General features: G+C 38.7%; 1 protein-coding gene across 1 annotated transcript in view; it reads left to right on the top strand.

The window, feature by feature from the left end:
• Positions 1-13,875, top strand: part of SPTBN5 (spectrin beta, non-erythrocytic 5) — a 1,783,454-nt gene that overhangs the window by 318,137 nt on the left and 1,451,442 nt on the right. Inside the window, exon 9 of the mRNA XM_044073536.1 lies at positions 7,397-7,550. Coding sequence (XP_043929471.1) covers positions 7,397-7,550 — 154 coding nt within the window. The remainder of the gene's footprint in view (positions 1-7,396; positions 7,551-13,875) is intronic.

The following is a 13,875-nucleotide window of genomic DNA, read 5'->3' as shown; positions in this document are numbered from 1 at the left end:
ACATCTCCATAATATTAGCTAGGTTAATTTCTTACATAAATAATTACATGTAACTTACTCAGTAGTGGGGCGTTGGGCATTTGCCGGGCCTCCTGGATCCAATGGTTCAGTTGGTCCTGCTTCCGTCTCTTCAGGTCCGCATGGTGGTGACGGACCTGTTCACCAGTCCTTGGTATTCCTGTGGCACTGGTGAGATCATGTGCCAACCGGTCCCACGCCTCAGCCCTATATGCTCCCCACAGGACCTGGCTCTGCATGAGTTGGGCCTCATGATCATGGACGAGGAGCCAAACCATATATTTGGACTCCTCAATGCCCCACCTCTGTGCTCAGAAGCAACTACCCTCTCCTACACCTGCCATCCTGACTGCAACTCGGTTCCACAATCGGTTATGCTGTGTATTCCCGCCTATGGGGCTTATATATGCCATTTTTCCCACACTTATCTGTGATTGGCCATTTTGGAATTGTATCAGCTTCACAAAACCTGTTTTGTTATGCTCCTCTTTCCATTCATTCCTATATATATGCTATTACTGCATTTCTAAGAGCAACTGTCATGGCTTAGTGGTTCAGTACTTTGACTATGGTGCATGGTATCCTGAGTTCGAGCCTGGCCATTGCTTTTTATATTTTATGACTGTCTGCACAGGCCAGGAGGTGTGTCTGTGTAAAGGCAATTTTGATACAGCTTGCTCAATGTTGCTCGTCGGTTAGCTTGTTGGCACGGTGCGCAGCTCCGCGCAAATGGGGCATGCTGGCTTTCGTGCCGTTTGGCTGTCAGCCCGCATATTACGCTCAGCTCAGCTATGGGCACACAGTTTCAGTGTGTTGGAACTCTGCTTAACCCCGGCCACTCCTTCTACACCTGTTAAACCACTACTCACCTACGGGCACTCATTTTACACCTGTTAAACCACTACTCACCTACGGGCACTCATTTTATACCTGTTAAAACACTGCTCACCTACGGGCAGATATACTCAGCTTGTTAGAGTGTAGCTCAGCTATGGGCATTTCTGACATTTCTTCTTTTTTTTATTTCACACATTTCTTCACAATACATGGCCCATTTCATTACATTTTACATAAAAATAATTTTATACATGTACATATATGTCAGGGAATTGTTTTGTGCTTATTTCACTAAAAATAAAAATTGATGTTGTGGGGGCTCGAACCATGACTGCCTCCTCTTCAGCCAACGTATCTACCGCTACGCTATTGCTTCTTGGCTTACTTTGCATATTTAGTTCTTATATGCTTTTCCACTGACTGCTAACTGTGGCTAAGCGACAGGTATGCCCGCGTAAACGAGCGCACTCACGGGCAAACATCTTTAAAACTTATAAAAAAAAAACTATAACATGTTCATTTTTACATTTTATGTTCATAGTCTGTGGGGGCATGTGTTGTGTTTATTCACATTTACACGGACTCTGTCGTGGGGGTTTACTTTCAGGACTTTTACGGGCGTGTCCGTTTGCAGGGCTTGCCCTATGGACACGCCCCCTACTGTCTTACATGGACCGTGTTAACCTTAGGTGTGATTCAGCATGCCCTCATGCATATGCATGGCATGCTGACATTGCGCCGTTTAACTGCAGCCTCCGTGTAAGCCTTGTAACTCTTACACGGAGGCTTTGTGAATCCTGCCCAGAGTCTTACCTGGCTAAAAGATAGTAAATATCATGTCTACATTACTTATTGTACTGCATATACTGTAGTGTACATGGTGGCTATACTTGCATTAATTCCAATATAATGGTGTACAAATGCTGTTTGCAGTAACAAGTTGACTTTCCTAGGTTTTGTCCACGGAGATTTTATACTTCTTCATAAGAGGGTATAAGTATTCAGATTTTTTCAGCCAATAGCATTGATAGGAAAGCACTTATTGACCCTCAGGCTGAAAACAATTTTTATGGTGTAAGCGATTTATTTGTCAGTTTCCACTCTGTTGTTATTCTAGTTTATGAGTTTACCAGTACGTTTAATTATTTTATTTAACAGAGGATTCAAAATGACAAAACAAAAATATTATTTTGACTTCTGTCAATTAAACAGAAGTTTATCCTGGAGTGAAAAATTAGAAATAATAAAAGGCAACGTCAATAAGAATTTAAAATTGCACTCCAAATTCACCACTAGGACATCAGGAGTCTGCAAGAATCCTCATATAATCGCAGGGTACAAGTGCACTTCTGAGTACTGAAAAGAAAAAAAAAAGTAACATGAGAAGCATTGAATCTAGTAGTCTGTGAAGCTGTCAGACTGTACATGTCTAATGCAAGAGTGCAAAATTAGGAGTCCGTTGCTAGCCATATATGATGACAGAAAAACACTAAGAAACAAGAAATTCTGATAATTCAATGTCCTGTTTCAAAAGATCAGCAATGTCTTTTTTTAAACAATGGCATCGTAATACAGAAATTATACAATAAGTGGTCATTAGTAGTCAAAAATATGCATGCTGATTGGTCATCTACTCAGCATGCCCATTGTAAAATAAAAATATCAAAACAGAAATAATTCCAGCCACTATACTTTTGCAGAGTGGTCAGAGGGATCGTACATTAGGTAATGTAACTTGATGCAACTACGACGAACATCCCTTTTCTCCTCTCATTTTTTTCTGTCATGGAATCACTGCCAGACAGTAGTAATACTGCATAAACTTCAGAAAATGCATATGTATAGAATAAACCCCCAAAATTAACTGCTCAAGTGAATCAGATTAAAAAATCAAAAGCTCTCCAGTTCTGGCCATTGACTAATTTAATATTCAAAAATGTGCCCTTTGATTGAGCAGAACAATCAGTGTGCTCAATATAAATCAAACATTCCCCAAATATTACATTTAACATTTTCTGCTTAGCTAAGTGGAGAAGGAGTTTTAACTGAAAAGAAATATACCAGTGAACTACTCAAGGGAGCACAAAAAAAAAAATCCAAAAACAAATCATGGCTTTCGATACTGAGAGTACCCGTTTAATAGCTGACATTATTTAGTGACTTCAACCACATAATTTGCTAGAAAGAACATATTTTGAGACAGAAAGATCAACAGTATGAGGAACATCTGAACATTGTGAACATTTACACAGTTCACAGGTACAAAACAATGAACATTCTTAAATACCTTTAAATAAATGGGCAAAAAGCAATGTACTGTGCAGTCTTTTAGAGACTTAGAGGACATACAGTGCATATTTTGCATGTCCCACACTACCAGATACTGTTGAAAGAACAGTAAAGACCATATATATGCAATGACATTATTTATAACAGTTAAGACTTTTTTTCTTAAATAAAACCATTCCGTAATAGCAGTTATCAACAGCCAGGTGTGAGTAATGAAAGGCTTACCCACAGTTGACTTTGTTTAATCACGTGATGAAACCATGCCATCCATGGGTAAATCCTGCATTACTCTCACCCACTCATGGATTATTACTAATTATACAATGACGGGCCATTAACATTCAAAAAGGAGCACACTAATTGGTCAGCCAAGGCAGCATGCCCATTGTAAATCAACATATACCAAGAAAAATAAAGTCCAGTCACCCGGACTTTCTTCTATTAATATTTTTATTTTATTTATTTATTTTACATTTGTTGACCGGGATAGTCCATGTGGGTGTGAGCCCATTTTCATCGGAGGCCCAGGGAGAAAAGCTCCAATAAAACAAGAACAACATTGACAGGTACAGTGTCAGTTTACATAGAATTTAGGCACTTTAGTGAAAAGGAGAAAGTTATTACAATATAGTAAAGTCATATATATATATATATATATATATATATATATATATATATATATATATATATATTTTTTTGAGGGGAGGGGTCCATCTTTAGTTTATCATTTGAGTATACTTTAATACGTGTACATATGTATACCCTTACAAAAAAAAGAAATTATCAAATTATACTCTTATTGTAGGTAACTGATAGGTGGTGTTAACAAGTGGGAGTGGGGTATACATGGAGATTATAAAATTTAGGGGATGAAATTTGATGTGGGCTTATGTGGTATTAGCCTGGCTTGGTGCAGGAGCAGAGCCAGTTGTTAGTGAGGTGGTCTTTGAGCAGAGTTTTGAATTGCTGTAGGTTGGTAGCATTTAGGATGTGTTGAGGAATTGAGTTCTAAAGTTTCGAAATGTGGTGGGAGTAGAGGGCATTCGCAGCTTTGTTGTTGCTTTTGGATACTTGGAGGAGTGTTTTGTGTGAGGATCGGAGTTGCCGAATGTTGGTATATGGTTGGAGTAATTGTTGTAGGGCTGGAGTTCTGTTTGGCTGGTATATTAGTTGGTGAGTAAAGACAAGTTGGGTATAAGTCAGTTGTTTTCTTGAACATAAAAAAAAATAATAAAATTTGAAATCTGGACAGTTGGGAGAGACGTGAGAGAGACAGTATAGAGAAAATACTAGGAAAATAAGGTACATTATTCAAAACTAAAGAAATGTACCTGACTTTCCTTGTATTTTCTCTATCCTGTATCTCCCTTACCTCTAAAGTATCATTTCAACCTTTATTTAAAAAACAAACAAAAAAAACAAAAAGAAGCAATGGAGATCTTCCTTTCACCATTGCTTCCTTTTCAAAGCACTGATGGACTGCATAAGCAAGGGAATAAAATTCCTATATGCAGGCATAGTACATCAAAAAGCCCTTGGATATGTAACAGTGGAAGAACAAAAGTAAGTATTTTCTTAAATGTCATTGTATAATAACAATAACCCACAGCTGGGTGTGGGTAATACTGATTTACCCACGGTTGGGTTTGTTTGGTCACTCGGGCTTCACCCACATGATCAATCCACACCAACCGTGGGGAAATTCAGCATTACCCACAGCCAGACATGGGTTATTGCTATAATAATTTACTCCTTTGAGGGGGTAATGCAGGATTACAAGTGACTAGCTCTGTTTGATCATGAAGGTGATCAAACCTCATTGACTGTGGGCAAATTTTGCATTACTCTCCTAGATGTAGATCATTACTTAATCATGCCACAAAAATCTGCAATAATTTGCTTATTAGGGGCTATTCAAAGACATTATAACTGTTATTTCAGTGTTTGTAAATACCACTGCTCATCCAGTAACAGTGTGGATTAGGATCACAAGTTAAGTTAAAAAAAGAAAACAAACATAAAAATATACCAGCGCTCCCTCAACTTAAAGAGAAGCCACCAGTAAATTATGATTTTAAATACTTAATGTAATATTCCTAGTATCCCATTTAGATAAGCCATAAATATACTTCCAAGTCTAACCTTACTTAACTGAAAAAGCTAAATAAATAAATCAAAGAAATACATAAGGCAGTAGATGCATAAAATGCAATCACATTTGTTTTCCTATATTTTCTGCTAACCAGCAACATAATAGAAGTTTTATCTTAGTACTATGAGTCCTGAAACTATGAACAATTAAAAACAAACCTCATGAAATAGCAGTGCAATCTGAAACTTGCTGTTGTGCATTAGCAACATTTTTACAGGGGACAAGCTCCTTGCACCCCTTTATGGTGGGCAGCACCCTGACCCACATTACTTATGTATACTAATTTCAAGATCGCTGTACCTCAGAGAAGAGGGAATTCTCTGAGCTATGGGAAATTCAGGGTTAATATATGTTTCTGTGAAACCACACTTATTTTCAGTTCAGAGAAGCACAGTTGTGGTCGTCAAACATACAACAGGCACCCCTACTGTAAGCATCAACTTCTTCTTAGCATAAGCTAAATGTAACATAATTTGGGCAAATCCATATATCTTCCTTTAAAGACTTTTTATTCAGCAGGACTACAGGATGTGATTGGATATATGTCATAACAATGAATCTTCATTTCACTGTAGCTCAAATGGTCGAACCCATTTCACTGAAAACTCTGTTCATAAAAAAACTTTCTCCAAAAGAAATATATCCCAAAAACATGTTTTTGCACAGGGGCAAGCCCAGTGCATATATTGCATGTTCTAGACTACCAGAAACTGTCAGAAGAGCATTAAAGGTAATTTATACAGTGACATTTTGCATATCGCTTTGCCCCACAATCCCTCCTTACTTGTATATCAAAACTCCATGATCACACAACCACAGAGAAAAGAAAAACACCGCAAACAATGAATCAGTGCTCAAGAGCAAACACAGACACCTACAGATTTGGGGTATTTGGGGTACAACTTGATGCTGACCACCGCAATTTGCACATGCTGTGATAGACTCGCTTCCGTTACAACTCCTATGATAAAAAATGACACCATTGTATTCCTTTTATATATGTCTACACTTTTCTATGAAATACGGTTTAAGTGAAATGGGTTCAGTGAAAAGAAGATTCATTGGTATCACAGGGACCTGATATGATCTAAATAACATTTTTCTGTTGGAAATGGCAATGTAACAGGACTGCATGACAGATTTTTTCCCCCTGTTACCTTTGCTGAAGTCAAAAGCAGTGGGATTGCATCTTAGTACTGCAGTAACCAGTTAGATGCCCCCACAAGAAATCTGGACAAGGCCAAAAATAATGGGGAAACAAAGGCTCAAAAATAGGGACAGATTTTAAATATAACCCTTTGAAATTTAGAAAGTTGCTAGCATTCTCTAAAGACTACATATGTTATGAGGAACAGACCAAGAATATGAGGCAAAAATCAGGACACTCTGAGAAAATCTGGACAGCTGAGGAGTTTGCTTGGATGATATTTCTTACTGGATGTTTGACGTGATTTTTGTCTTTCTCTTTTATAATAAGAGCATCTTGTACTGCCATGTATCTTGTTGAAGCATTTGGATAAGAGTATGAAATGTACAATAGGATACAATAAATTATACTTCTTGGCCTTCTTTTATTTCGGCCCAATAAACATTTTCATAATGTACCCAGAATCCTTTGTGTGGAAGCAGACTAGGTAATTTAAATAGGTAGTCTGAGTGTTTGTGAATATAAATTATTTTGTGCACCTGTTCATTTTTCACAGTTTTCCATCACAGGAATGCTGGCAGTGCTGTTGCCAATGTAGAAATACCTTACATGAGATTGTAACTTGTTACAAAAATGCTTCTGTTGTCTGTATGTGATATCACCTGAGGTCATGGAAAGGTAGAGGTCACATATCAGAGGTCATCTTTTCTTAGGAAGATGAATTTCTTTACAAACATCCATCCAGTCTTTCTGCTAGACTTTCACTTACCTTTCCCCACCAAGTAAATTCCCAAATCACAGTATCCAGCACAGCAGCATTATACCAAGACCTATAACCTTACATCAAAGGGCAGTCTAAAACTTCTGTAGCAGGGGATTCTGAAACATATGCATCATCCCTTGTAAGAGAATCATTTTCCTGATTTTTATTTATTTATTTTCTTTGTTTACAGGCAACGTAAACTGGAAGAGATGTTAAAGCTGTATGAGTTCTTCCGAGACTGTGAGGAAGAAGAAGACTGGATTTATGAAAAATGTCAGTTAGTGAGAACAGCCATGTTGGGGAGAGACCTAAACCAAATCACCGCATCCATTAAAAACAATAAGGTATTTTGTTCCCAAGATTGCCCTGTTCTTTAGCTGGTTCTTTGTGTTATATGATGTAAATAACAGGCCGTGACAGAGCATGAAGTTCCACACTAATGAAAATGTATGTGGTTGACATTTGGAAGAGCTCACTGTTTGTTTGTATCTACATGGCAAACAATAACTAGTATTTAAAAGTTCCAAGCAAATACAACAAATAAGGAAATGCACACATCTTGTTTTGTTCCTAGGTAGATTGAATACATGAGGACTTTGTCATGCGTGTCTTTCTTGGGTTTTATTTGCTTGGGCATCTTGCAAGCAGGCATTGTGTCCTCTATTTTGCTAAAATTTTAGTATGGAGAGGAACTGCTGTGAGAGAGAGAAGGAACAGAATGGTTATTTGTCCAGAATCAAAGCTATGAATTTTAGTGCTGCTCTGACATTTTATACCATCCCTTCTAGACAGAATATTTCTTCTGCTAATCACTCATGCTGTAAGACAGTTCAAACCAACAAAATATTCTATGCAAGCAGTAGTTATGGTGGTGCTCAACTCGACTCTGTTGGCAACAGAGAATGCTGAAGCATGAAAAGATTTCTAGGCTCTGAATTTAAGAAAGGCCGGGGTCCTGGGTGTTCTTTAATCAGAAAAAATATGGACTTTTTCATCATAGTCTATTTTTTGTGGTTGTACTACCAACCTCTCTTCATCTGTCTTGACTGTAGTGACTCTACGATCAGCCATGCAGTGAAGTATGTTGTTCCACACTTTATTTATGGAATACTTCAGTATTGTAGGCAGGTAAAACACTAGAATTTGTGCATGGTTTGGGTTATATCTGGAAAGTTTCAGTGAATTAATTCCCTTACCCACTTCATAAATAAATACATTGCATTTGTTAAGTAGGATATCATATTTTTCAGTTTGCATGGTGGGAATTTGTAAGCTGTATCTGTAGTGTTTTTTTTTCCCTTACAACCTGTTTAGTTTAGACATAGGTCTGTGAATGTTGTACTAAAAAAACAAAACAAAAAAAAAAAAAACAATGTGTGTGTGTGTACACACACACACACACACACACACACACACACACACACACACACACACACACACACACACACACACACACACATATGGGTGTATGATAGATACGTGAAAAAAAAAATCACCTCATAGAACTACAACACATAGATCATAATTGCATACAAAGAAGCACATGAAACACTTTTTTGTCCCCCCCCCACCCACCCCCTGCTACTTATATATAAAATATGTACTTTTAACTACAATAAGAAAAGGGCAAACTACCCCATCCCCATTGTTCTGCAACTTTGCACAGAAAAAAGACAGTAGCATGGGATCAGCTGACTTTTTTATAGCATACATCCCACTGTAGCCATAAAATATGTCCCACTTTTTCTAGGCCATTCTTTCCCTAAAGCACATAGCAGCTGAAAATGCCATGCAACAAGTGAGGTGAGAGCTGAGAAGTGCAGCTGTCACCCTGTGACACATTCTGCACCTTGAATACTACAGTGTAGTGTGCTCTAACCCTCAACACCCTGTAGCAGCTTTGTGATGTCTGTAATTGGTGCTTTTGGGAGGTACATGCACTACGCCCTGACTAACTAGTATACCTGCTTCTACAGAGCTGACCAGGTTCTTAATGCTACTATTGCAGTGAGCCCAGACTGCCTCTCTCCTCAAAAGATGGGGGCTTTATCCTTCTGCACTACAAGACATGACCAGTAAAGTTAGGTGGTACAAGGGATACCAGCTTGCAAAGGTTTTTTTCTGTTTTTCAGGTTATGCTCTCTGATCCTGTAAAACTGATGAATTATGACTCATTGTTAAATGTTTTGGCCAAATATAGGTAGACACAGATCACTGCTACATTTGTTCTTACTCTATCAATAATATCTTTTCAGATGCTTATTAGTGTTTCAACTAACTACTATACGACTTGATTTGTGCACATGCTTAAAAAATAACAGAAACAGCTGTCCCTGGCTGTGAGTTGATCCCAGATCTTACACCGTTTAATTCTGTTTACTAATCTGATAACATGAATTTGTTACAAATAATGTATGTGGTTGTCTTTTATTGTAGTAGGCAAGAAACCTGTATTGTTTACATGTAAACATGACCATGAATATAAGGATAGCAAAGGCCAAATTTGAGAAGGTGTTAGCAGAAGGAATCAAAAAAGGAAACGGGCATTTTTAGGTATATAGCAGAAAGAAATGAGATAGAGGAACAGCTGGCCAGGCTGAGCAAGGATGGAAGGGAGATCACAGAAGGCTGGGAAAATACAGGAGAAACAAACTAGCATTTTGCTTTGTATTTGCAAAAGAAAGCAAAAAGATGGTGCCGTGTTGGAAAGCATGCAGAGCAAAATGTAGAACAAGGGAGAGACAGCAGAATACACGGTGAACAGGTGCAGACCGAAGTGACTGCTCCTAGTTATGATAAATCAATAAGACCAAAGAAGCTATCTCCATGATTCCTCAGGAATCTGGTCAGGATGTTGGCAGCTCCTTTGATAAAGATCTTCAACAGATCTCTGGCTAGTGCAGAAGTTCCAGACCACAACAGTTATAGTGCCTTAAAATCCAGGGATCTACTGACCTGTCAGCTTCAGAAAAATCGCTAATGCTGAAACATGTTGCTATTACAAGAAACACCGCTTTTCTTCAGTTAAAATTTGACACTCCTCATTGATGACCCCAATGCCAGTGTCAGGCTCTTAGCATACATTTCCTTGCTCCCCCAATCAAGCTAATGACCTTTCTTTTAGTCTGGGTGTTATTATATTAAGTTTTCATCAGTGACATTGAAGCAAACGTAATGGGTTTCTTCATGTCATCTATAAATCTACATCATAGAGTAGTACCTACTCTATACAAAGAAGCACACATGCCAACCTAATATTCAAGAAAAGATCAAAATGTGTTAACTCATGGTTTAACGTCACCAGTTTTTGGTCACCAAGAGATATTAAAGCTTGTCTGTATCTCTATTCCACATGCCACCACCTTATAGCACTGCATTCAGTGGCTGTAAAGCCACTTTGAGATTTGGTGAAAACATGACAGTAGTTCAGCCTTCTTAAGTACAACCTCAACTGTGGCACATTCTGCAACCTGAGTACTTTTAACACACCTCTGGCTTGTCCTGTAATTCATGTAGCTCATAGCTAATCTTTATTAAAGACATGTCAACAATAAGATTTTTATTTTAAATTACACTGTCTAGGACCATTTATAAATGTTCCAGAGGATTTTTCTGTATTTTATTTTGTCACCAGGATATTACCAAGGTAGTACTGCATGTTTGAAACTCCCTGAAGTATTGGTACATTTCCCACTGCTACAGGGCTGACCCATATACCACTTAAAAAATAATCTTTCATACTGAATAAATTTTGTCTAGGTTAATAGTCAAAAGCTGATTGAATGCTTGCAATTCATCTGCAGCTATGCTTGTATTATGTAAGTATTTGTAAGACATCTCCCCATCAGAGGTGCAAAGATGTAGCACTTGTTAACAGTAACCTTGAAATCTCCATAGATGTAAACCCCTGACAGAATCTATCAGCATTATTCACTTTTACCATTCAGCTTTACAGGGTAGCCTTGATTTTACAGTTTCTATAACCATAGTTTCCTTTTAAGCCTCTGTATATATGACATTTGGTGGTGTTTGTGCCTATTGGTTATACAACCTGCGAGCAATGTAAATACTAAAGAAACATGGAGGCAAACATGTATCAGCTCACTATTGGTAAGCATCGTACTTCCACAGCACCGTACCATTCACAACACACCAGAAGGTTCTTAACTTACTCTTAGGCCCTGTAGATAAGATGATTAATGCTGCACATACCTTTGTGAAACCTTCAAGGAGCTAAGATGATTAATGCTATACATACCTTTTTGTCCCAACCCTGGAGCCAAAATGGTTAATGCTACACATACCTTTGTGAATCCTCCAAAAAGCTAAGATGATTAATGCTGCACATACCTTTGTAAACCCTCCAAGGAGCTAAGATTATTAATGCTGCACATACCTTTATGTTCACAGGAATGCATACCAATCATACCCCTTGATTCAGCTTGTCTGTCCACTCAGAAATGATCCTTCATCTATTAATTTGTCACGTGATAGTAATATGTCAAGGACTTTCTGCATACATCTCTGCCTTTTGCTCTTTCATGTTCAATGTATGGTTGGAATATATGAAAGGACTTATAGCCATGCACAGCCAGAGTGCTTTCTATGATTTTGAACCATGTTTCAGTAACTGCATAGACATCCGCATTCTCCATGGTGAGGAAAGCTTCTAGGGAATGCAGTTAGTGTAGCCATTATATCTGCAGTCTTAAGGACAACACCCAACAATGTAAAGAATTAGTTGTAGATAGCATCACTAATACTCAGCCAGAAGATCTAGCAAATTTGCTGGCCAACAAATTCAGCTCAAATTTTACCTCCCCATCACCCCCAGTTTTCCCCCCAAGAGATATCCTCCACCACTCTGTCGCCAGTTATCACTAAAGAACAGGTTGCCAATGCACTGTCTAAAGCTAAAAACACAGCTTCAATGTAGCCTGATGATATACCAGGTTGCCTCTTAAACAGGTTAAATCAGGACTTATCAGGCCTGTTAGGAACTCTGTCTAACCAGAGACTCTGGCCTGGTTTTATCCCGATAGAGAAGGACAGCAACAGTCATCCCTCTGCATGAAGGGGGCCCCTCTACTGATCCAGGAAATTACAGATCCATAAGTTTGACTAATGTTATATGTAAGACCATGGAAAAAATAATCACGACCCTGCTAAATAATGACATAGGAAACCTCCAAACGCTAGACCCAACCTAATTTGGCTTTGTCAAGGGCAGGTCATGCCTACTGAATCTAGTGAATTTCTTTGAGAGGATCACTAAGACCACGAATGAGGGTAAAAGAGTACATACCACTTGCCTCAACCTGGCCAAGGCATTTGACACAATTTCCCATTCAGGTATTATAAATAAACTCACAAAACTGGGAATAAATCCCTATGTCACCAGATGGATAGCCAGTTGGCTCACGGACAGGACACATGATTAAAGTGGTTGAAACCAGATCTAGCAAGAGGCCAGTTACCAGCAGTGTGCCAGAGGTCTCAGTGCTGGAACCACCCTTGTTTGGAATATACTTCTATGAAGTCAAGGCTAATGTGGAAGGCCTCTGGATGACAAAATTTGCTGATGACTGCAAGCTGGGGGCAGTAATTTAATTCCCCAGTGATGTAGATATCTTTCAGGAGGGTCAAGATCAGACAAGTGATTGGTGCCAGAACTGCGGCCTAGAACTAAATTGGAAAAAATGCAGTATCATACCCTTTGGGAAGTAAATGCCCCTGCAAATTGCAGCATCAATAGTACATCCCAACAAGTAGACTCAGATGTGAGGCTTCTAGGTACATAGATAGATAGTAGGCCTGAACTTTGAATATCATGGGCCCACAGTGGTGAGGAAGTCCTTTTATGTGGCACAACTTATAATTAAAGGTATGGCATCCAGAGCCAAGGAAATTATAATGCCTCTGTACTCAGTCCTCATTAAATCAATAACTGAGTACAACACACCATTTGGCATGTACTTGACTAGGTCCTTACAGCAACTGGGGCGACCTCAAAGGTTCCTCACAAAGAAAATACAGTGTATAAATAGTATGTCCTGTGCGGGTGGACTAAAAGCCCTATCCTTTTACACTTTTTCCTACTGACTGTTAAGGGGTGATCTATGCCTGACCTACAAGGCACTCACAAATCTGATGGAGCTGTTACACAGCTACAAGTCAAACAGCATGAGGGTCATCTAATCTAGGGATGTAAACTTAGTCAGTAGCTCAAGCAAAACATGCTGGAGAGATAGATATGTGTCTTAGAGATTGCCTCTTCTTTGGAGCAGGCTTCCTAGTCACATTAAGCAGAGGCCTTCCTTGGCCCTCTTTAAATGCATTTTGAATCAATGGATGGGGAATGACAAATTCACACCTGGGCTAGTGTTATGTCCCTTATGGACAGAAATAATTTGTAAGATACTCAAGGCATAAGCTGAAACCTATGTCATCTTCTTGCCCCTAGGGGTCATAAATTGGGTAAAATCAGTTTATATTGGCTAGGCTTGTAAGGGCTCTTAAGTTGTTAGCCTAGTAATCTCCCATGAACTTGTATATATATAGCCAGGACATGCAAAACTGTGAGTATCAATTCCAAAGGCAGCTGCCAGCACATACTACTGTGCAAATGCTGCTGCAGTTCCTATCATAACCTCCATCATGTAACACCAT

Source organism: Protopterus annectens, chromosome 6.part0 (assembly GCF_019279795.1).
Source record: "Protopterus annectens isolate FY-2018-M chromosome 6.part0, PAN1.0, whole genome shotgun sequence".
Lineage (NCBI taxonomy): Eukaryota > Metazoa > Chordata > Ceratodontiformes > Protopteridae > Protopterus > Protopterus annectens.
Note: the sequence above shows the minus strand (reverse complement) of the source record. Positions and strands in the feature narration are given on the sequence as shown.